Source organism: Chlorocebus sabaeus, chromosome 26 (assembly GCF_047675955.1).
Source record: "Chlorocebus sabaeus isolate Y175 chromosome 26, mChlSab1.0.hap1, whole genome shotgun sequence".
NCBI lineage: Eukaryota > Metazoa > Chordata > Mammalia > Primates > Cercopithecidae > Chlorocebus > Chlorocebus sabaeus.
In genome coordinates, this window is record NC_132929.1 from 27,211,421 (window position 1) to 27,234,283 (window position 22,863).

Consider the following 22,863-nt stretch of genomic DNA (forward strand, 5'->3'; position numbering starts at 1 on the left):
AAAACCACACAATTATCTCAACAGATGCAGAAAAGGCCTTTGACAAAATTCAACAGCCCTTCATGCTAAAAACCCTCAATAAACTAGGTACTGATGGAACGTATCTCAAAATAATAAGAGCTATTTATGACAAACCCACAGCCAATATCATACTGGATGGGCAAAAACGGGAAGCATCCCCTTTGCAAACCGGTACAAGACAAGGATGCCCTCTCTCAACACTCCTATTCAACATGGTATTGGAAGTTCTGGCCAGGGCAATCAGGCAGGAGAAACAAATAAAGGGTATTTAATAAGGAAAAGAGGAAGTCAAATTGTCTCTGTTTGCAGATGACATGATTGTATATTTAGAAAACCCCATCATCTCAGCCCAAAATCTCCTTAAGCTCATAAGCAATACACATATGAAAAAAAATGCTCATCATCACTGGGCATTAGAGAAATGCAAATCGAAACCACAATGAGATACCATCTCACACCAGTTAGAATGGTGATCATTAAAAAGTCAGGAAACAATAGATGCTGGAGAGGATGTGGAGAAATAGGAATGCTTTTACACTGTTGGTGGGAGTGTAAATTAGTTCAACCATTGTGGAAGACAGTGTGGCGATTACTCCAGGATCTAGAACCAGAAATACCATTTGACCCAGCAATCCCATTACGGGGTATATACCCAAAGGATTATAAATCATTCTACTGTAAAGACACATGCACATGTACGTTTATTGTGGCACTATTTGCAATAGCAAAGACTTGGAATCAGCCCAAATGCCCATCAAGGACAGACTGGATAAAGAAAATGTGGCACATATACACCATGGAATACTATGCAGTCATAAAAAGGATGAGTTCATGTCCTTTGAAGGGACATGGATGAAGCTGGAAACCATTTTCTCAGCAAACTAACACACAAACAGAAAACCAAACACTGTAAGTTCTCACTCATAAGTGGGAGTTGAACAATGAGAACACATGGACACTGGGAGGGGAACATCACACACCAGGGCCTGTCAGAGGGTAGGGGGCCTAGGGAAGGGATAGCCTTAGGAGAAATACCTAATGATGGGTTGATGAGTGCAGCAAACCACCATGGCATGTGTATATCTATGTAACAAACTTACACATTATGCACATGTGCCCCACAACTTAAAAAGTATAATAAAAATATATATATGCATATTTTTTAAATCACATTTTTCATAAGAATTTTATTTTTAATAAAAAACAACTATTAAAAAATACATTTCAAAAGCACACATCTTTGTCAGAAACTTTATAATCCAGTGAAAATAATATAAAATCCATGAGAAAAGCATCAATTAATAATAGGTCTTAAAAATATTTCAAATAAAATGGCCTAATTATACCACCAAACAGAAAATACCAATTGGGACACCATGTAGAGGAAGGAATAGAAAAAACAGGCCAAGGAGAAGTCAGGGAGCCATAGACTGCACCTGGGGGAAAGAGCTGAAGAAGACATCTCCACAGGACTGAAGCAAGAAATTTAGGGACCAGGAGGATTTTGCTCCATGTCACATACCTGATAAGAAAAGACATAAATCCCTCTGTTTCTAGAAACTACCAGAGCCTGTTTTCCAATAATTTCTTGAAGGCTAGTTCCAAGTTCATCCTCCTCTTGGTAAGATGGAATTAACTACAGGGCACAGACCAAAAACCATCCTTTCTGACACCTCTGCACCCCAGTTAACCTTTAAAACTCCATTAGGTATATATTCTTTTAAGGTCTGCCAAAAATATCCCCTGTGATTTCTAAGGCACTGTCATGCCAAAAAGTGATTTTAACTCTTACCTAACATCTAACATTCTTTCCAAGAAAAATCATAATCCACAACAGAAAGCTACTTCAAATAACATGCAAAAAGTGTTGTGAATGATTCCATTCAACATGTCAATGAATGAATGAATGATTATAACAGACTAATACAAAGTCACCAATGTGAAAGTTATCACCACAACAACTGGGGAATAAAAGGACTCAAGGAAGATGTCAACAAAGACAATAAAGATACTACAATTTTGCCTTATTTGCATTAAACCAGCTCAAGAAAAGTAGAAACACAAGTTGCTCTGTTTCCCATGGTATGAATACCAATGTCTTACATACTTTTAAAAAAAATTTTACTCCCAGAGAATGTGTTCATTGCGATTTTCACCAGCACTTGAGCTATTTACTAAAATTCACCTCTGACAACTATCATACAACTTTAGGCAGGCTTAAGCTACCTTGCTTGGCCTAGAGAGAAGAGCAACAAAAAATTAATGAGAGAAATCTGACACTCTCCGTGTTTTCTAAAATAAGTGTAAGCAATGTTTGAGGGTGGGGAGTACCTGGGGGGAAAATTAGAAAAGCAAGAAACGAGTATCAGGAAACACCAGGAAATCCAGTATTCCAATACTAGGTCAAATGTATCACTGAACTGTCAAGTACTGGTACATTTATACAAATATTAAGGCTTGATATGGGCAGTAGGATAGGGCAGGATGAATGGTATAATAAAGTAACCATAATTTACCACAGTATAAATTTATATGATTACTATTTATCAACATGAATATTCTCATTTAACATATCCTTGACCAAATTTGTTACCCAATAAAGAACAATTTCTAGAACACTAAGATAGTTTAAACTATTACAATGATTATAGGTAAAAATCTTATTTCTCTGTTCTTGTAGAGACATTCAACTTGGTTACGTAAAACTGGCCTTACTGAATTGCTGGAGTATACAGCAAACATGCCATATTGACATGCAAACAAAATTTGATGTACATTATGTTTGAAAATTGCAGGAGAGGTACATATGATGAAATTTTAACTATTTCAAAATAAACCGTCTGTTTTAAAGCCTGAATGAACTATAAGACTCTTCACTCAACAAAAAAACTTTCATTATGCTAACAGATTTTACAAATCTCTTCCCATATGACAAGCATGATATCAGACATTAACAACTTGCAGAATTTCTTAATACAACTTTGATGTTATAGTATGAGGGATATAAGAGGTGCTAGGTAGAGAAGATAAAAGTTTACTTCCCCTTACTGGCTTAATGGCTGCTAGAAGTAGTAACTGGCAGAATGTCAGTATGCACAGGATTGTAAGGCCTACAGATCTTTGAAGACAGTATACACACAGCTGCAGAACAACTGTCAAATTATCAGGTTAATGGCACTTTACAATTTGTATAAACCTATCGCTTTACAACTTCTATTAACAGCCACCCAAACAATACATAAGAAATTATAGACAAGCTTTGCATAAAATAATAAGAATATTCTGAGATTATTAAACACATTTTTAAATGACATTTAGTAAAGAAATTAAATCCCTTACTCTTCCCTGTTGGTTAGAACACTCCACACAGCTGACTTGGATGTTTCCATGCTTAGCACCAGGAATGATCTGTACACATTCAAAGTCATTTGCCAAAATAACAATATCACAGCCCGATCCGTATGCCTAAAAAAAAAAGTTTTACAATATATAAGATACATAACTTTTGAAATCTTATTACATAACATTTTATCTTAGATTTTATTGCCATTATAAAGTATACCTTGGGACATTTTACAAAATAGTTAATATAAGAATATCAATTTCTAAATAAGAACATTAAAAATCACACAAAAAATAAACTGATGACACTGCAAGCATTATCATTCAACAACTGTTACTAATAGGAAAAGGGTTCTTTCAGTTCTTAAACATGACAGCCTCTGTTGCTGCAGGTCATAAATTATTCTGTTTAGACTTTCTCTCCAAAGTTCATCTCAGTAAACCCTAAAGTATAAAAGCTCCATCTAAAAATACTAAGACATTGAAGACTGCAACTGTGTTCCCAGGGTTCAAACCAGACTTAAGAAACATCAAGATAGAAATCAGGCATGCATTTTCCAACACAATTCCACATGCCTTAAAGAGCTAGTGAAGTAGACATGAACAACAAAGGCAGAATTACATGCACTAAGGCAATGGCTAAACTTAAATGCATCAATGACTCAAATGAATCCACAACGCAGCCTGCCTCCAACATCCACCATCCATCCCCAACATCATCAGGCCTGAGGGAGAAAGGAAACCAACCCAAAGTTGTTTTACCAAAGGTAAAAAAAAAAAAAAAAAAAGTCAAATAAAACAGAAAATGAACAAATTTATATAGAATATGGGGCGAATATCCCTATATGGTCTGGAAAATAGACTACAAAACAGAAATTGTTGGGAAAATTCCCATATCCAATTCTAATAAGTAAAACCACACATTTCTTCCTATTGCAACACTTCTTGCTGTATGCTATTCCTGTTTTGCAACGTTGTGAATTTTATGACATAAGGGTCAGGGAGTGGGGACGTTTTTCTTTTTCTTCCAATTTATGATTAAATATTCAAAACAACCTAACAACCCAATTCTCAAAAGAAAAGCTCCATTAAAAGCAAGATAAACATAAAACTTATGAAATGGTATTTTCCTCACTGTTTCCACACCCTTAAGCAATGTGGTTATGACCTACAAAACAGAGATATCCAATAGCAGGGCTGACATGTGATGACATCCGAATCAGTGACCCATGCCCTGAAGGGGTCCATATAAGGCTGCTAATGAAAGACGGAAATGAAGATAAAGACCAGACAGGAAGACAACATCACTTCTACCAAAACTTCCAATGTTACCAAAATCCTGCCGTAACCACTATATAAAACATCAAACCCATGTGTTTATAAAAATCAAAAAGTTCACCAAAAGAAAAGCAAAGACAGAATTTTAAGCAAGCAAAATACAGAGAAAAATCACTCACAAGAGGAAATGATCACTTACACTCTTATAGACAAGGCAGACTTGGTTATACCATGAATTCAGGAAAGCCAAACTGAAGGGGAATATTGAGTATATGCAGAAGAAATGTTTCAATCACCATGCTAATTTTTAAAGCATAGTATTAAAATAACAAAAATCATCTTACACTTGAGTAGCAATTTCAAAATTTCCAACATGCCTTATATCATTATCTCGGCAAAGTGGATTCATGGAAAAAGCACAGACTTTATCTAGTTTGAAATCACTCACACAGTTTTCAATTTTGGTTATGCCATGCTGTGCTATCTTAAGAAAGTTATTTAAGTTCCCTGAGCATTTCCTCATGGTAAAATGAAGCAAATAATACTTGTCTCTTAGGATACTTGTGAACACTAAAATGGAAAATGTACACAGTCATTTAAGTAACAGAACAGTGCACCAAGTCTCAAGTCTGGGCTAGTGACTGGGAACACTAAAGTACAAGACGTGGTCCCAGTTACTCTAATGGGGAGATGACTAGGTAAATTACTAATTAAAGCTAAATGACAAACTGCCATGACAGAGATAGCCATAAAATACTAGAAGACAGAAGAGTTACTCAACAAGTGTTGTATCACTCTCTCTTTAATCTTTGCAACAAACCTGGAAGGTAGATATTATCATTATATAAAGAAAAATTCAAGTTCATTAATTTGCCCAAGATTACAGTTACTAAATGCAAAGTGTTCAAACTCAGGTCCTTACAATTTTTACATTCTTTTCCCTACATTATATATCAAAAAGACATAAAATATTCCAGGTAAATATTAGTACACTTTGTTTCTCTAAAGATGGGCCATCCCTAGCAACTGCTACTTAAGATAAATTCACTCTTATAGCTCAGCCACTGAAAAGGCTTTTTACTCTTCCCTAGATAACCATAATTGCCTGATGTTTTCCAGAGGATGTGTACTATACTCCATTTTTCCGATCCGGCAATAGTTCAAATTGGAGGCATCAAAATCACCTAGGAAACGTGTCAAAAACACAGATTGCTCAGTCCCACTCCAGATTTTAAATTAAAATCTGCATGGATAAAATAATTTGGCAATATCTATCAAAATCTTAAATACAGTATACCTTTTGATCAAATATTCCCTATTTTACCCTAATAGTCCCTATTTTGCCCTACTTATATACATATATGTACAAAAGTTTGCCAAAATATATGTAGGATATTCAGTGCCTCAGTATTTATAGTAGCAAAAACTGAAAATAATTATACCACTCATCAGTGAGGAGTAGTTAAATAAATTACTGAATTACATTGCAATACTATACAGCTACTAAAGGTTAAGAGGTTGGGTACAGTGGCTCATGCCTGTAATCCCAACATTTTGGGAGGCCAAGGCAGGAGGATCACTTGAGCCCAGGAGTCCACACATAGCCTGGGAAACACAGTGAGACTTCATCTCTACAGAACATCAAAAAATTAGCTGAGCATGGTGTCACATGCCTGCAGTCCCAGCTACTTGGGAAACTGAGGTGACAGGATCACTTAAGCCCGGGAAGTCAAGGCTGAAATGAGCTATGATTGCACCACTGCACTCCAGCCTGGGTGACTAAGTGAGACCCTGTCTCGAGAAAAGGAAAAAAATAGAAAGTTTAAAGACCATTGGTTTCAAATGGTTTCAACCCCCCTACCAAACTAGTAATTCCCATCAAAACGGAACAACTTATGTCTGCTGCTAGTTTCCTGTTGAACCAGAGTTAGGCAATGCCTACCATTTTATATAATAACCATGATTACTGCTAGAATGGCATCTCTTAAACTACTGCACACTAACAGCTTGAAAAAGTGCACAAGGGCATTTTCCAAAGAGTCTAACGCATAAATAACCCAAGTGTGGAAGAAAAAGGGACTCATATAATCAGTCACTACTGAATCACGTGTATTCTGTAACTGAGGGCCCATGAGATTTTAATGGCTTTAAGGCATGTTTCATGTCTGTCTGGTTCCCACTATACTGAATGGTTCATCAGAGCAAGGACCTCACCTTGTCCTTGTTTACCACTGTAGTCCCAACACCTAGCACATAAGCAGCTCTCAATAAATAGCTGTGTAATAAATTATTAAAAGTCTTTCTAACCGAATGTCTGGCTCCAGAAGTCTAAGCACTTAGAAACTTAGTCAAAGAACATGGAGTTGAAACACTGACACTGCCTTGTTGCTAACAATTTGGCCAACCTATCCTCATAAGCTTAAGAAAAGAGGGAGAGATTCTGACTGATCTTCCAGCTAACAGTATCAACAAATGTAGAAGTTCTACTAGAAGAGAATCTACCTAAGCCTTCCTTATAATTCACCATTTACTGAACACCTACTATGATCAAGCTGTTTTGCTAGGGTCTTTACAAAAATTATCATTATCTTCACAGGCCTGCTTTTGAAGACAGAGAAACTGAAGCCCAAAAAGGACAAGTAATTTGCCCTAGTTCACAGAATGGGGATTCATTTGCTTTACAGTAAAGGGAAACAGCTTCACACTGCTGTTTCCACTGCATTGCCCTACCCCTCTTCCATGAAGATCTTGTTGGTGCTAGAAGGAGTATATTAATGTTTGTAATCCCAATTAATTTACCACATCATGGAGCACAGAATAAGCATTCTGTAAAGACCAACAGTTTATACAAAAGCGATAATTTACTCAAAAGATTCCCATTCTCTCAATTTTAGAGAGATCAAAAGTGATTTTGTTCCATTCCTTTTCAGAATCCAGTATTCCCAGAGGAAGAATGTATAGTGCAGGAGGAAAAGAGGGTGCTCATTAAGACTACAAGTAAATACTAAATTGACCCCAGAGAGTATGGATGTGGGCTCCTTTGTGCTAGATAAATGAAATACTTCTGACTAAGCTAGGTTAGTAAAGTTAGTAAACTAACTTCTTCACATGTGGGAGACAGGTCACAGGATTATTATAGGGAGACAGGGAAAAGGACAGCAAGCGTTTTCTGGAGAAATGGAATCGCTTGACTGGATTATCCCTCCTTGGATTCTTTGTAGAGCTGACCTATGCCAGAGTACAATATACCAGTGTCCTGCTCTTCGAACAGTACTGACCTATAAAACACTTTATCTAGAAATCAAGGATATGGTTCAGCCCCTACCCACAGAGAAGGCCCAAGAAAAGAGGAAGGGTCTTAGAAAAACTGCTTTCCTTCCATTCATGTGGGAGGATTTGTTTTATAAAAGTACTAAACTGATGATAAAGAATGATAAGCTGATATTAGTAATTCATAACTAAGAGATAATTCTGTAGCATAAGCTGTTACATCCAAAATAAAACTTTAAAAATATTAACCCTCACTTGTTATAATCCTATTCTTAGAGACCAAATCCATCCTATTAGGAAAGAAAAAAGTATTCTCTGCTTTGAACATTGGAACTAAAAGTTTTCAACCTGAAGTCTAATAGACATAGTCATACATGGCCTCAATAGGTCTCTGAACTCCTAAAAATTGTATTTAAAGTTGTGTGAATGTGTTTCTTTTCTTTGCTGTGGTATTATTACCACAATAAAGATATTGCTGCTTTCTTTAGAGCAGGGGCCCCCAATTCCTACCAGCAGTCCATGGCCTATAAGGAACTGGGCCTCAGAGCAGGAGGTGAGCAGTGAGTCAGCGAGCATTACTGCCTGAGCTCCACCTCCTGTCAGATCTAGACTGTCAGAGAGTCAGATTAGACTCTCATAGGAATGCAAGCCCTACTGTAAACTGCACATGCTAGGGATCTAGGTTGCATGCTCCTTATAAGAATCTAGTGATAAACATAATGTGCTTGAATCATCCCGAAACCGTCACTCTCCCTCACCGCTCACTGTAGAAAAACTGTCTTCCACAAAACCAGTCCTTGGTGCCAAAAAGGTTGGAGACTGCTGCTCTAGAGGGTTTAATGTCCTCATGAACAATGCAAACTTTGAGATCACTGACAACTACTCACAGATGTGTCTAAATTTAAGAGACAAAAAAAGCACTGATAAGGAGTATTAGACATGTTGAGAGGACTTTTAATATGCAGTATGAAGAGGCACAACACACTCATTCAGTCTTCTCTAACTTTAGTTTTATATATAATTGTCTTAACTACATTATTTTCAGAAAAGAAAACTAATACTCTAATCCCACAAACACTGTTCTAATTTCTCAAATTTCCTTTATGTCTCAGATAAATTGAAGTGGAGAGTAAGAAAATGAAAACTTTTAAAAACCTTAAACAAACATGACCACATTTCCTATGAAACTACAGCATACAATAGATTAATTACATTGGCATTTACTATAGAATAGTTGGATGTTTTAACATCCCGGAAGTTACAGGGTCAAAGCTTGAGATCATTGACAACTACTGATATGTGTCTACACTTCAAAGACCAAAAAAAAAGAAAAAAAAAAATCCCTGATAAATGAAGGTGTATTAAGCATGTTGACAGGTTTAATGAAGTACTATAATCTTACCAAGAATACTATATCAAGAGTGTTACTATTAAACTCCCACCTCTCCCTGGGAGTGAGTTTAGATCACTGTAAATATGTCTACTTTTCTACAGAAGAAGGCACATCTTATTAAGAGTTAGAAACCTATTCAACATAGTGTTGGAAGTTCTGGCTAGGGCAATCAGGCAAGAGAAAGAAATCAAGGGTATTCAATGAGGAAAAGAAGAAGTCAAATTGTCCCTGTTTGCAGATGACATGATTGTATATTTGGAAAACCCCATTGTCTCAGCCCAAAATCTCCTCAAGCTGAGAAGCAACTTCAACAAAGTCTCAGAATACAAAATCAGTGTGTAAAAATCACAAGCACTCTTATACACCAATAACAGACAAACAGAGAGCCAAATCATGAATGAACTCCCATTCACGATTGCTTCAAAGAGAATAAAATACCTAGGAATCCAACTTACAAGGCATGTGAAGGACCTCTTCAAGGAGAACTACAAACCACTGCTCAATGAAATAAAAGAGGACACAAACAAATGGAAGAACATTCCATGCTCATGGACAGGAAGAATCAGTATCATTAAAATGGCCATACTGCCCAAGGTAATTTATAGATTCAATGCCATCCCCATTAAGCTACCAATGACTTTCTTCACAGAATTGGAAAAAACTACTTTAAAGTTCATATGGAACTAAAAAAGAGCCCGCATTGCCATGACAATCCTAAGTCAAAAGAACAAAGCTGGAGGCATCACGATACCTGAATTCAAACTATACTACAAGGCTACAGTAACCAAAACAGTATGGTACTGGTCCCAAAACAGAGATATAGACCAATGGAACAGAACAGAACCTTCAGAAATAATACCACACATCTACAACCATCTGATCTTTAACAAACCTGACAAACACAAGAAATGGGGAAAGGATTCCCTATTTAATAAATGGTGCTAGGAAAACTGGCTAGCCATAAGTAGAAAGCTGAAACTGGATCCCTTCCTTACTCCTTATATGAAAATTAATTCAAGATGGATTAGAGACTTAAATGTTAGACCTAAAACCATAAAAACCCTAGAAGAAAACCTAGGCAATACCATTCAGGACATAGGCATGGGCAAGGACTTCATGTCTAAAACACCAAAAGCAATGACAACAAAAGCCAAAATTGACAAATGGGATCTAATTAAAGAGCTTCTGCACAGCAAAAAAAACCACCATCAGAGTGAACAAGCAACCTACAGAATGGGAGAAAATTTTTGCAATCTACTCACCTGACAAAGGGCTAATACCCAGAACCTACAAAGAACTCAAACAAATTTACAAGAAAAAAGCAAACAACCCCAGCAAAAAGTGGGCAAAGGATACAAACAGACACTTCTCAAAAGAAGACATTCAGACAGCCTACAGACATGAAAAAATGCTCATCATCACTCACCATCAGAGAAATGCAAATCAAAACCACAATGAGATACCATCTCACACCAGTTAGAATGGCAATCATTAAAAAGACAGGAAACAACAGGTGCTGGAGAGGATGTGGAGAAATAGGAACACTTTTACACTGTTGGTGGGACTGCAAACTAGTTCAACCATCGTGGAAGATGGTGTGGCGATTCCTCAAGGATCTAGAACTAGAAATATCATTTGACCCAGCCATCCCATTACTGGGTATATACCCAAAGAATTATAAATCATGCTGCTATAAAGACATATGCACCCGTATGTTTACTGTGGCACTATTCACAATAGCAAAGACTTGGAACCAACCCAAATGTCCATCAGTGACAGACTGGATTAAGAAAATGTGGCACATACACACCATGGAATACTATGCAGCCATAAAAAAGGATGAGTTCGTATCCTTCGTAGGGACATGGATGCAGCTGGAAACCATCATTCTCAGCAAACTATCGCAAGAACAGAAAACCAAACACCGCATGTTCTCACTCACAGGTGGGAACTGAACAATGAGATCACCTGGACACAGGACGGGGAACATCACACACCAGGGCCTGTTGTGGGGTAGGGGGAGCAGGGACGGATAGCATTAGGAGATAAACCTAATGTAAATGACAAGTTAATGGGTGCAGCACACCAACATGGCACAGGTATACAAATGTAACAAACCTGCACGTTGTGCACATGTACCCTAGAACATAAAGTAAAAAAAAAAAAAGAGAGAGAAAAATAATTACAAGAAGGAGATACCATTTATTAAAAACCTACTGGGTGCAGGATATTATACTATTTTCATTCTACATTCCTAATCTTTCTTTCAAGACTGCAACAGTCCTAGAAGTTGGTTATTAATCCCACTTTAATATTTTTGAAAACGGAATTTCACAGGATTTAATCAAATTTCTAAGTCACAAGGTAAATACATGACTATAATTCAAACTCAGCCCTCTTTACTGTTTTTTCCACTTTACTAATGACATTTTTCTATTGTTTTGTTTTCTGTTGCTCAAATTGTTTGCTCTTTATTGGTTAATTACATTTCAATTCTTCACTTCTGCTGTCTTTGCTCATAAACAAAAAAACCAATAGGAAGACAAGGTTGTCTGGGCTTTGATGGTTACGTGGTTGCACCAAGAGATCTTACAGAAACAGTTTTAAGAGGCCAATGTTGACATACGAAAAATCTTACAACCAAGAGGACAAAACACAGATTAACAAAGATTTCCCAGGAAAACACCCATTCCTTCTCTCCATTTTAGTCACCTAATTAAAATCCTAGCTCTTTATGATACTCTCAGAATTATTAATTTCTAAAAGGACAAATAGGTTTCCTTATTAAACACATTCCTGATTAAACAAGAAATTTCACAAGTCATATATCCATTGAAATCATGTACAAGGTAAATAAGGCACATAAAATGTTTAATTTTAATGTTTTCAGTAAGAAGATTTTCTTTTTCATAGAGGAAATAACACATATACTAAATTTTAAAATTAAATAAGAAAATGAAGTCACCTTCTCATCCTGTTCACCCTTCTTACCCCTCCCCTCCTCATTCCCAGGAAGCAATTACTTAATAATTACCTATAAACCCTTCCTGAAATGTCCAATATATAAAAGTATATCTTTCATAAATCTTCCTTTAACATAAATGGGATCATGCTATACACAATTCTGCCACTTCTTTTCCACTTCGTTAACAATGCATCTTAAAGAACTTTCTGTATCAGCACAGAGGAAATTACTTCATTCTTCTTAATAGTTGCACAGTATTAATATTTCATGTTGTGGCTTTGCCATAATTTTGGTTGTTTCCAGTCTTTTACTATTTCAAACAATGCTTTGATGAACATGTATGCATAGATGATATATGTGTATGTGTCCAATAAATTCTAAGATATAATATTCTGGATCAGTGATTAAAATTAATTGTAACTGCAAATTGTCTTCCAAAAAGATTATAGCCCAAAGGTATAAAAGTACCTATTTCTCCACTTACTCACTAACCCCAATCATTATCAAATGTTTTAATCTTTCTATTCCAACAAAACCTGACATCTCCCTGTTCTAATTTGTATTTTTATTAGAAGATAAGCATCTTTTCACATATTTATCAGCCATTTATATTTCTTTCTCTGTAAACTGACTATTCATATTATTGGTCCATTTGTCTTTCTGCAATTTTTCACACCTACAAACCCTTACCATTATTAACTCCCACCCACTACCAGGCACTGCCAACTCCAAGATAAATAAAACTCCTACCATTGAGATGTAAGTTCACACTACAGTAAGAAAAGCAGGGAAGGGGTAGCATTTGAATAAGTTCTTTTGTCCACATGATTGAGAACACACTTTACTGATATGATTCAGTTATTCTAACTGCCCAAAGTCCACTAGAGAGTGCTGAATAAGCAAAATACACACGAAAAAGGAACTAAACAGCATGAAGGAAGCTTAGAGCAAAAAAGTTTAACCTAAGTCAATGATGAATACGGAAATGTTGGAAATAACCTAATAACGACTGCTTGTGTGGTAATCAAAGGGACTGTTCCTCTTAGAAACAACTTGTATCAGAAAATGCAAAATTAACAAAATTTACACAAGTAGCAGTAGAAAAAAGCAAAGCTGTGGGTGGTATGTTGAGGGAAACATAAGACAAAGCTTGACTACAAATATGTAAAAACAAAAATCTATGGCCAGCAAAAAAAAACAACAGAAGAAAACTTAAGAAAACATTCTAAGTGTTTATGAGTAAGTGGTAAAAGGCAAAATGATTTCAGATTTCTTCCTAACTACTCCAAAACAGCAACTGGCCTGAAAGAAAGAACTTTCTTTATAAAAATAAAATTTTAAATTTAGACTTTAAAAAGAGCAATTTAATGTTACTAAAAAAAACTAGCCAATTTTGATAATTTACTAATAGATGGAACTATAACAAACTTCTAAGTACTAAGCTAAAGAGAAACATACTTTTGGTCCAAACTAAGTCTATTTACATACCTCTGATAAAGAAGAAAAACGTGTTTTTTTGTTTACTGGTGGTAGTAATATCTGAAAGGAAAATGAGACCTTGAAAAGCAAAATATGCAATAATTATTTGCTCTAATTAACCATTATAAAACCAACTCTATCTCCAGCTTGCCTACATTCTCAATAAAAGGTAGATCCAGAAGTGGAAGTCAAAAATCTTATCTCTTATATTTTATATGTCAGTACTGTTAATAACTATTTATATGTCAGTGTCAAGAATAAGCCATTCAAAGTATTCATTGTCAAAAATCTCTAAAATAAAATAAAATAAAATAAAATAAACAGCAATATGTAAAAATCAGCCCCATGGCCTGGCCAACACGTACAAAAACCTACAGTCACCTTTTAGCCTCAAATTTATTCTCAAAAGCTTGGAGTATGTAACAATTTCCTTCGTAACAAATAATGAAGTAAAATACTACTTTTTAAAATAGCTACTTCTAAAGAAATAAAAGGAACATTTTTAAATGACCCAATATTGTTTAGGGTTTTTTTTTTTCTTTCTGAGATAAGGTCTCACCCTGTCCCCTAGGCTGGAGTGCAGTGGCACAATCTTGGCTCTCTTCAACCACCACCTCCCAGACTCAAGCAATCCTCCCACTTCAGCCTCCCAAATAGCTGAGACCACAGATGCAAGCACCACACCCTGTTAATTTTTTTTATTTTTCGGTAGAGACAGTATTTTATCATGTTGTCCAGGCTAGTTTCGAACTCCTGGGCTCAGGTGATCTGGCCAGGAGCGCTGGGATTACAGGCCTCATCCTCCTAAAGTGCTGTGAGTTACTGGCATGAGCCGCCACACCAAGCCACAATACTGTTTCTCAATTTGTTCTTAACACATTTCACATTTGAAAGTTTTAAAGTTAATTGTATATTATGTCATATATACCAACATTAACAGGTAATATTTATGACAACTTCAAATTATTTTTGTAACTACTGGAAATTTCTGGAAAACCATTTAATCTAAATGTTGATATTTTGAGGGAAATGGTCGTAAATGTCCCAAAAAATTTGCTTAAATAATATGATTAAACTATTAAATTGTAATTAAACTTCCAACACCTTCAGTATGATGGAAAGAGCATATTCCTGAGAATCTAGAGGAGCTAACACTATAACAATGGGTACATCACACTCTTCCTATGGATGTTTCCTTCAGCAGGCAAATGAAAGATTTCAGCTAGATCACTTGAGACCCTTTTTTACACAGTATTTCTGTGATTGTACACAAATTTGCTTCAAAAAGTCTCCAAAAGATTAAATAATCCAGTGTGCACTATTTTATATAGAGCTGTAGGTAAGCAGGCACAGTATGTTCTTTACTTTGTGACGTTTTCCCTCCTCACAGATGGCAGAATTAGAGGATGGTCCAGAATAATGACTAACAGCCATCTGGAAATGATGGTGGCTAATAACCAGCTGGAAAAGATGAGCTAAGCCAATCAAAGTCTACTCAGGGAAATTTAAACCAAAAGACCCAGAGTTACCAGAAAGAGTGGAGCTCAAAAGTCATGCACATTCAGGAACAAGGCAACCATTAAGAATCATGTGCAACGTGAAGAGGAACTCACAAGTTTCAGAAGCTAATAGATCAGATGCCCAAAGACAAGAAAGACCTATGAGAAAACAATGCATAAAACCCCTAAGACAAAGCAGCTGATACTACCAGCTTTCTATTTCCAATTACTCTGAAGTCCAATTGCCCTTCCTTGATGGTTTATTGTGTATCTTAAAATAAACCTTGCTCTTACTTCAGTACATCTGTCTCTTGCCCTGACTAGAAGCAAAACTGGTACAAAGATTAGGGATATACAGAGCAGGGCTTCAAAGAAAATGTGGATTGGGCCATGAAATTAGGGTAAGGAGTGCAGTGAGAATGCTGGGAGGAAAAGAGAGCAAAACAGAATATATATAGTGAGAGGAGTTACTAAAGTTATCTGTGATCGCTTGGAACCCAGAATATGTGATTGCAAGGCTTTTCAGCATTAGATAGCTAAATGTACTTTTTTCAGCCTTTAATAAAGAATAGAAAAAGTAATGAGCAAGAGTATGGTACAGCATCAAACCATACAGCTTTTCTGGAAAACAAATTGGTATCATGAATTAGGAGACTATAAAGAGATTTAAATAGACTACTTTGATTCAGTTAGTCTGTTTTTAGGACTTGATCCTAAGAAAACATCCAGACATGCAAACAAAGATCACAATTAGTATTAAGATGTTTATTGCACAATTATGTAAAGTAATAAAAAAGGGAACAATCTGAACAACACATAATAGAAAAATTATGCTTTATCATGTCAAATGTATTGTTCACCTTATTCACAGGCCTTTCTAGAGAAAAGTGCCCCATTTACAGTCCTTCTGAAAGGGCAGCCCTGGCAGACCACGTGATCAACACCCACAGTATAAAACTGACCGGATCCGGGGTTGACACTTGATTCCAAAGACCAAGAATTTAATACCAAAAGCTATAGGCTGGCCAGCAAGCTATGATGTGGTCTGGCTTAAAAGAGTGAATTGGGCCAGATTCTACTTCCTAGATATTCAACTAGTAAAATCAAGAAGTGTAGCAGGTAGTAACAGGCACTAAAGCCAAAATGGCTTTATGTACACAGAGGCCAGGGCATTGTGATTTTCATGTAAGCCAGTTTTAACAGACTGTACAAAAAAAGAGGCACAGACACTGTAAGAGACCACACAACAGCCCACTAGGAAGAGTAAGCAGTCCACAGAAATGAGTCCCTGATAACAGGTTCAGCTGTACTACAACTTGTGTTACAAGATTCTTCGAAGATTTGTCTTCTATTCCCTTTTCTATATCCTTACAATAAATTTCCCATTACTAAGGTAATCTGCCTTGACTAGTTCCATTTAACTTTTTTTTTTTAAGAGATGGGCTCTCACTATGTTAGCTGGACTCAAACTCCTAGGCGCAGGTGATCCTCCCACCTCAGTCTCCCAAGTAGGTGAAACTACAGGCATGCCACTGCGCCCAACTTCCATTTTAACTCTTTATTCAGCAACCATTTATAACACGGTAACTGCTAAGCATTAAGTCAACAAATGTCTACTGAGCAGTTACGCTAGACCAGGCACGAAGGGCATAACATGGTAGAAAATACACACAGGATCCTGCCACATGTGCTTATATTTTGCCAGGATAGGAGGAAAGAGAGAGAAACGGACAATAAGTTTTTGTTTGTATTTTTTTAATCTGTAAAGCCTTGAGATTCTCATTAAAAATAGTAGACAAACATGCACCTATATAATCCCTCACAAAACCCACTAACACAATGTTTTAAATTTAGAGGTGTACCTAAAACATACTCCGCAAAGAATAAATTAAAGTGAGCACATGCGTAACCACCACCCAAGTAGAGAAGAGTATTTCCAGCAACTCAAAAAATCATCCGTCCCTTCCAAATTACACTTCTCCCTCTCACGCAAAAGTAGCCTCTACCCTTTTTGGGAAATCACCCCCTTACTTTTCTTTGTAGTTTTTCCACCTCTGTATGCATGCCTAAACAAAATGGTTTAGTTTTGCCTTCCCTCTGAACCTTATGTAAATGGAATCATACTGTATGCTTTTCTGTCTCTAGCCCTGAACATTAGGTCAGAAGTTTATCCATGGTGCATGTAACTGTGATTCACTCATTTTCATTTCTTATTAATATTCCCTTGTATGTATCACAATTTATCCACTCTAATGTTGACGGGCATTTTGCCTATTACATACAATGCTGCTCTGAACATTCTTGTAGGGAAATCCCACATACGTGCATGCATTTCTCTAGAATATACACACAAAAGAGGAACTGATGGATCACAGGTTAGGTATATCTTAAATTTTGGCATTAATGCTAAATTGTTTTCCAAAATAGTTGTACCAATTTATACTGTCACTAGCAGTGCATGAGAATTCCCATTACTGGACATCCTTGCCATCACCAGATATATGTGAGAGTTAGTAAGTAATTTTGTACAAATCCGTTAGGTATGTAATAGAATCTTCTGATTTCAATCTGTATTTTTGTGATTATTAATGAGCTATGGCTCCTTTTCAAATGTTTACCGGTCATTTAGATTTTCTCTTGTGACGGGCCTGTTCAAATCTTTCATCCATTATTATCATTTTCTTATTTATTTGTAGGTATTGTTATATTCCGGCCACTAGTCCTTTGTCAAATATAGATGTTGCAATTCTTTTCTCCAGCTCCACAACTTGCATTTCACTTTTAATGCTATCTTTGAGGAAGTTCCTAATTTTAAAGTAGTCTAATTTATCATTCATCTCTTCTTTTATGATACAGTACTTTCCTTTACTTTTAATTTTTTATTTTGACATAATTTCAGGCTAACAGAAAGTTGTAAAGTTATACAGTTATACAAAGTTATACAAAGTTACCATATACCACATTCCCCAAATGTTAATATTTTACATCTGTTTTATCCTTGTCTCTATATACACAGATACTTTTTCCTGACCATTTGCAAGTTGCAGGCATGATTACTTTTTCTTCCTTAATACTTTAATATTTCCTCTTAAAAATTTCTTATATGACCACAGTACAATTATCAAGATCAGGCAATGCATACTGATAAAATACTATTATCTATAGAGCTTATTTAGATTTCTTGAACTGCTGCAATAGTGTCCTTTATAGTAAAAGAAAATTCCAGATTAAGTGTTTAGCTATCATGTCTTTTTAGACTCCTTTAACCTAGAGTAATTCTTCACTCTTTCTTTGTCTTTCATGACATTAGCAGTTTTGAAGAACACAGGCCATTTATTTTCTAGAGTATCTCAAAATTCAGGTTTGTCTGATGTTTCCTCTCAATTAGATTTAGGTTATGGGCTTGGGACAGGAATACCACAGAAATGCAGCAACGTTCTTACTGCATTTTATCAGGAGGCACTTCTGTTAATTTGCCCCATCTCTGATGATGTTTACTTTGGACAGTGAATGCAGATAGTATCTTCCAGGTTTCTCCTCTATATTGCTTTTCCTTTATAATTAATAAGTATACTATGGGAATAAATTTTGAGATTATGTAAATATCCTGTTCCTTACTAAACTTTCATCCATTAGTTTTAGTATTACTATGATGGCTGCCAAATGGCAATTTTCTAATTCCATTGTTGCATCACTTGTCAGTTTCCCTCTGTAAAGAAGAGCATTCCTTATTTGTGTACTTATTTATATCAGTAAAAATTCATGAATTTTTATCTTATTCAAAGGGTTATAATCCACTATCACTTATTTTCATACCCAAATTGTCCCAGACGTGGCCAGTAGAAGACCTTTAAGCTAGCTCCTGTGTCATTATGACATGCTCTGATCATTCTTTGAGCAATTCCTTACTTTCTGGCACAAGAAATTCCAAATTTATCTTATTTTTCACGCTCCAGCCGAAAATCAGCTATTCCTCCAAGAAATGCTGGTTCCTCCAAGAAATGCTGGTTCCTTTTAGTGGACAAAGGTATTTAGGAACCAAGATCTAGATGCCAGTTGTGTTCACTGGTACAGGGGTATCACTGCTTCTAGGCCTCGCAGCTGACAAAGTTAGGAAACAAATGTGTGTGTATATTTATGTATGTATCTATAAACACAGACACACACACATCTATTTTCAACTGTCCACTGAAAGGGCTTAGGATCAAAGACACACCAATACAAATATCCCTATCAGATCTACGTATCTCTATACCTATACATCATTGCTTTACGTCTGTTTAAATATATACAAATACATGCATGTATACATACATACACATATTCATGTAAACACGTAATATATTCATATGTGTATAGACACATACACATCTATGAGGTCACACTAATGCCTCTAATCCAATTATATTGACAAGGTTCATTCTAGCCTTCCCACTTTCTTTTTGAGACGGAGTCTCGCTTTGTCACCCAGGCTGGAATGCAGTGGCGCAACCTCAGCTCACTGCAACCTCCACCTCCCAGGTTCAAACGATTCTCCTGCTGCAGCCTCCTGAGTAGCTGGGATTACAGGCGCGGGCCACCACGCCCGGCCAAGTTTTTGTGTTTTTAGTAGAGATGGGGTTTCACTGTGTTAGCCAGGATGGTCTCAATCTCCTGATCCGCCCACCTCAGCCTCCCAAAGTGCTGGGATTACAGGCATGATCCATTGTGCCTGGCTGTCTTCCCACTTTCTAAACTTGTAACTCTCTTCTTCAATAATGAGAAACCTGGCTCACAATATCCAAAATATATCTATCTGCAATTGTGGTTTATTTGTGCAGTGAATTCCTATAATTTTAGGTTGCCTTGCCATTCATTTCAAGTATAAGTCTGACTTTCTCATTGAAGAATCAGGGCTCAGTCACCCTTAACACAGATTTTAGTCCTCCATTTCCTCCCAGGTCCTCAACGTGGTCAATCAAGATATATGCCTTTTACAACCACCTCCTGGTTATTACCTCCTTTTGGGAGAGCTAGGTAGAATCTACCTGACTCACCCTAATGACCCCAAACCATGCACAGACTGTACAGATATGCGTCAGTGACCACCTCTTAGTCACAGCATGACTCCTCAGAACTCATGCCTGCTTTCTCCAACCTACCAATTAGAACTCCCCATGGGAAACTTGCTTGGTTAAGAACACCCTGGACCCCAATAAAGACTTCAGTTCCCTAGGTCCTTTCTCTTTCGTCCCATCCACTGGTTGCACTTGCTTCTCCTAGGTGGCTCCCCTCTTCCTGTTGACGTTGCAAGGTATGCTTTCTCTTCTCTCTAAAATCTGAAATAAAAACTTCTTGTTATTTCATGTGTTTTGTTTTACCATCTCCTCTGTTGCTCACCTGATCGACACACCTGAACCTAATTCTCTTCTTGGTCAGGGTTCTCCTAGAGCGTGGCTGTCTTGGTCAAATAAACTGGACACAGATCGGACAAGAACCACAAGGGTATCTGCCAGTATAAGTAAGTCTTCTGTGAGAAGAACACCTTGCCATGGGCCTGACATTTAAGCATTAGGACATCTACCAAGATAAAGAACTCTCTCATGAAAGACAGACTGTAAACATCCACGACCATCTCATATGGTCATATCCCAGCCCCACAATAATCCCTGGACATCATCAGGACAGAGACAGAGTTTATAGCCACTCTCCAGAGAGTTTATAGCCACTCTAAAGAAAGATCAAATTAGAGGAAAATACAACAATTTGGTGTTTTAAGAAACCTTTTGTAACCTCAAGGTTAGCAATATGTTTTCCTCTAAATGTATTCCTCTGAATTCTGCCTTCTAAAATATGTATTATTCTGTCTTGCACATCTCTAATCTACTTGGAGTTAATTTTTATGTATGGTGCGAGATACGGACCAAGTCTTATTTCTTTCCTATGTAGATAACAAGATGTCCAAGCACCACTGATTGAAAACATCAACTATCCTGTTACTCTACCATGCCAATTGTGTTATAAATCAAACATCAACAAATGTGTGGGTCTCTTTCTGGTGCTGATTTTGGTGTATTTGTCCTTAGACTGCCATCACACTATCTTAATGACTACAACTTTTATAAGTCTTGAGCTGGTAGAAGTCTTCTTTATTGCTCTTCAATATTGCCTTATCTATTCTTGGCACTATCTATCTCCATAAAATTTTAGCATCATTCTATCAAATTCCACAAAATTCTCTTAAAATTTTGACTGAGAATGCATCAAAGATACATAAATAAGCCTGGAAATGGTTGATTCTTTTTTTTTTTTTTTTTGAGACGGAGTCTCGCTCAGTCACCCAGACTGGAGTGCAGTGGCACGATCTCCGCTCACTGCAAGCTCTGCCTTCTGGTTTCATGCCATTCTCCTGCCTCAGCCTCCCAAGTAGCTGGGACTACAGGCGCCCGCCGCCACGCCTGGCTAATTTGCATTTTTAGTAGAGACGGGGTTTCACCGTGTTAGCCAGGATGGTCTCGATCTCCTGACCTCGTGATCCGCCCACCTCGGCCTCCCAAAGTGCTGGGATTACAGGCGTGAGCCACTGCGCCCGGCCAGAAATGGTTGATATTTTTACAGTAGTGAATCTTCCAGTCCATGAACATAGTATTTATCTCCTTTAAGTCTCTCAATAAAGTTTTATTAATTTTGCTTAAAACAGTCTTAAACATGTATCATTAGATTTGTTGCTAGGTCCTTGATATTTTTTGATGGTATGAAATATTACATCATAGTTCCAGTTCTAAGTAAAATAAAGTAACCACGATGATGTCTCTCCCACTTGATGTAGCCATAAAACATAGACTGCACAGAACAGTTAGTGGAGGACTCTTAATAAAGTAAATGGCAGCAGATAGATGAGGTAAGAAGAATGGAATTTGAAGTTCACTACACTAGCAGAGAGCTTCCCATTTTACTGAACTAAGTTAGGCCTGGACTGTCAGGCCTAAACCAAGCAGCAAAAACAGAGAGCTCCAGGAGAGGTCATTTACTTTTGGCTCAAGGAATGGGAAAGGAGACTCTTAATGTTCAAAGAAAGGGTGGAAAAATTATTCCTTTATCTCTTTTTTTTTTTCTCTATTTTCTGATATCCCAGCCCCCAAATAATTCCACAGTTCTACTCTGAGGAGCTATAACCCCAAGAGAGTAGAGCAGATCCACGTTGCTCTTTTTCTTTCTCTACAGCTACTCTGGCACTGAATACAGACAGGTACAGTCACAAGAAGGGACTAGTTTTCCAGCCAGAAAACCAGAAAGTACCAGGAAAGTCACAGAAAGAAGAGTCTGGAAAGGCAACTCAATAAACTTGCTTGTAAACTCCTGGGCTCATCCCCAGGCTATGCAAGCATAATCTTAGCTTAAACAGCTGAGCAAAAACTTTTGAGACCACTGCCCAGGTCCCATACTGGCCACTAAGTGGCACATCACAGGATAGAGTATATTCAGCTAGCACTGCAAAGGCTTTGAAAATGGAACTTACATAGAAACTACAATATATAGAAGGTTGGTCAAACCTTTCCACCTCAACCCAGCCAAGTCTAATTCCTGCTAAAACAAAAATATCAACATTCTCCATAAGATTTACACAAGGCCCAGAG

General features: G+C 36.9%; 1 protein-coding gene across 5 annotated transcripts in view; it reads right to left on the reverse strand.

Annotated features, from left to right (window-relative positions):
• The window catches only part of DMXL2 (Dmx like 2), a 179,775-nt gene that overhangs the window by 137,994 nt on the left and 18,918 nt on the right, over nucleotides 1–22,863 (reverse strand). For all 5 annotated transcript variants that reach the window (XM_008016606.3, XM_008016604.3, XM_008016605.3 and 2 more), the window contains exon 2: nucleotides 3,361–3,486. In XM_008016606.3, coding sequence (XP_008014797.2) covers nucleotides 3,361–3,486 — 126 coding nt within the window. The remainder of the gene's footprint in view (nucleotides 1–3,360; nucleotides 3,487–22,863) is intronic.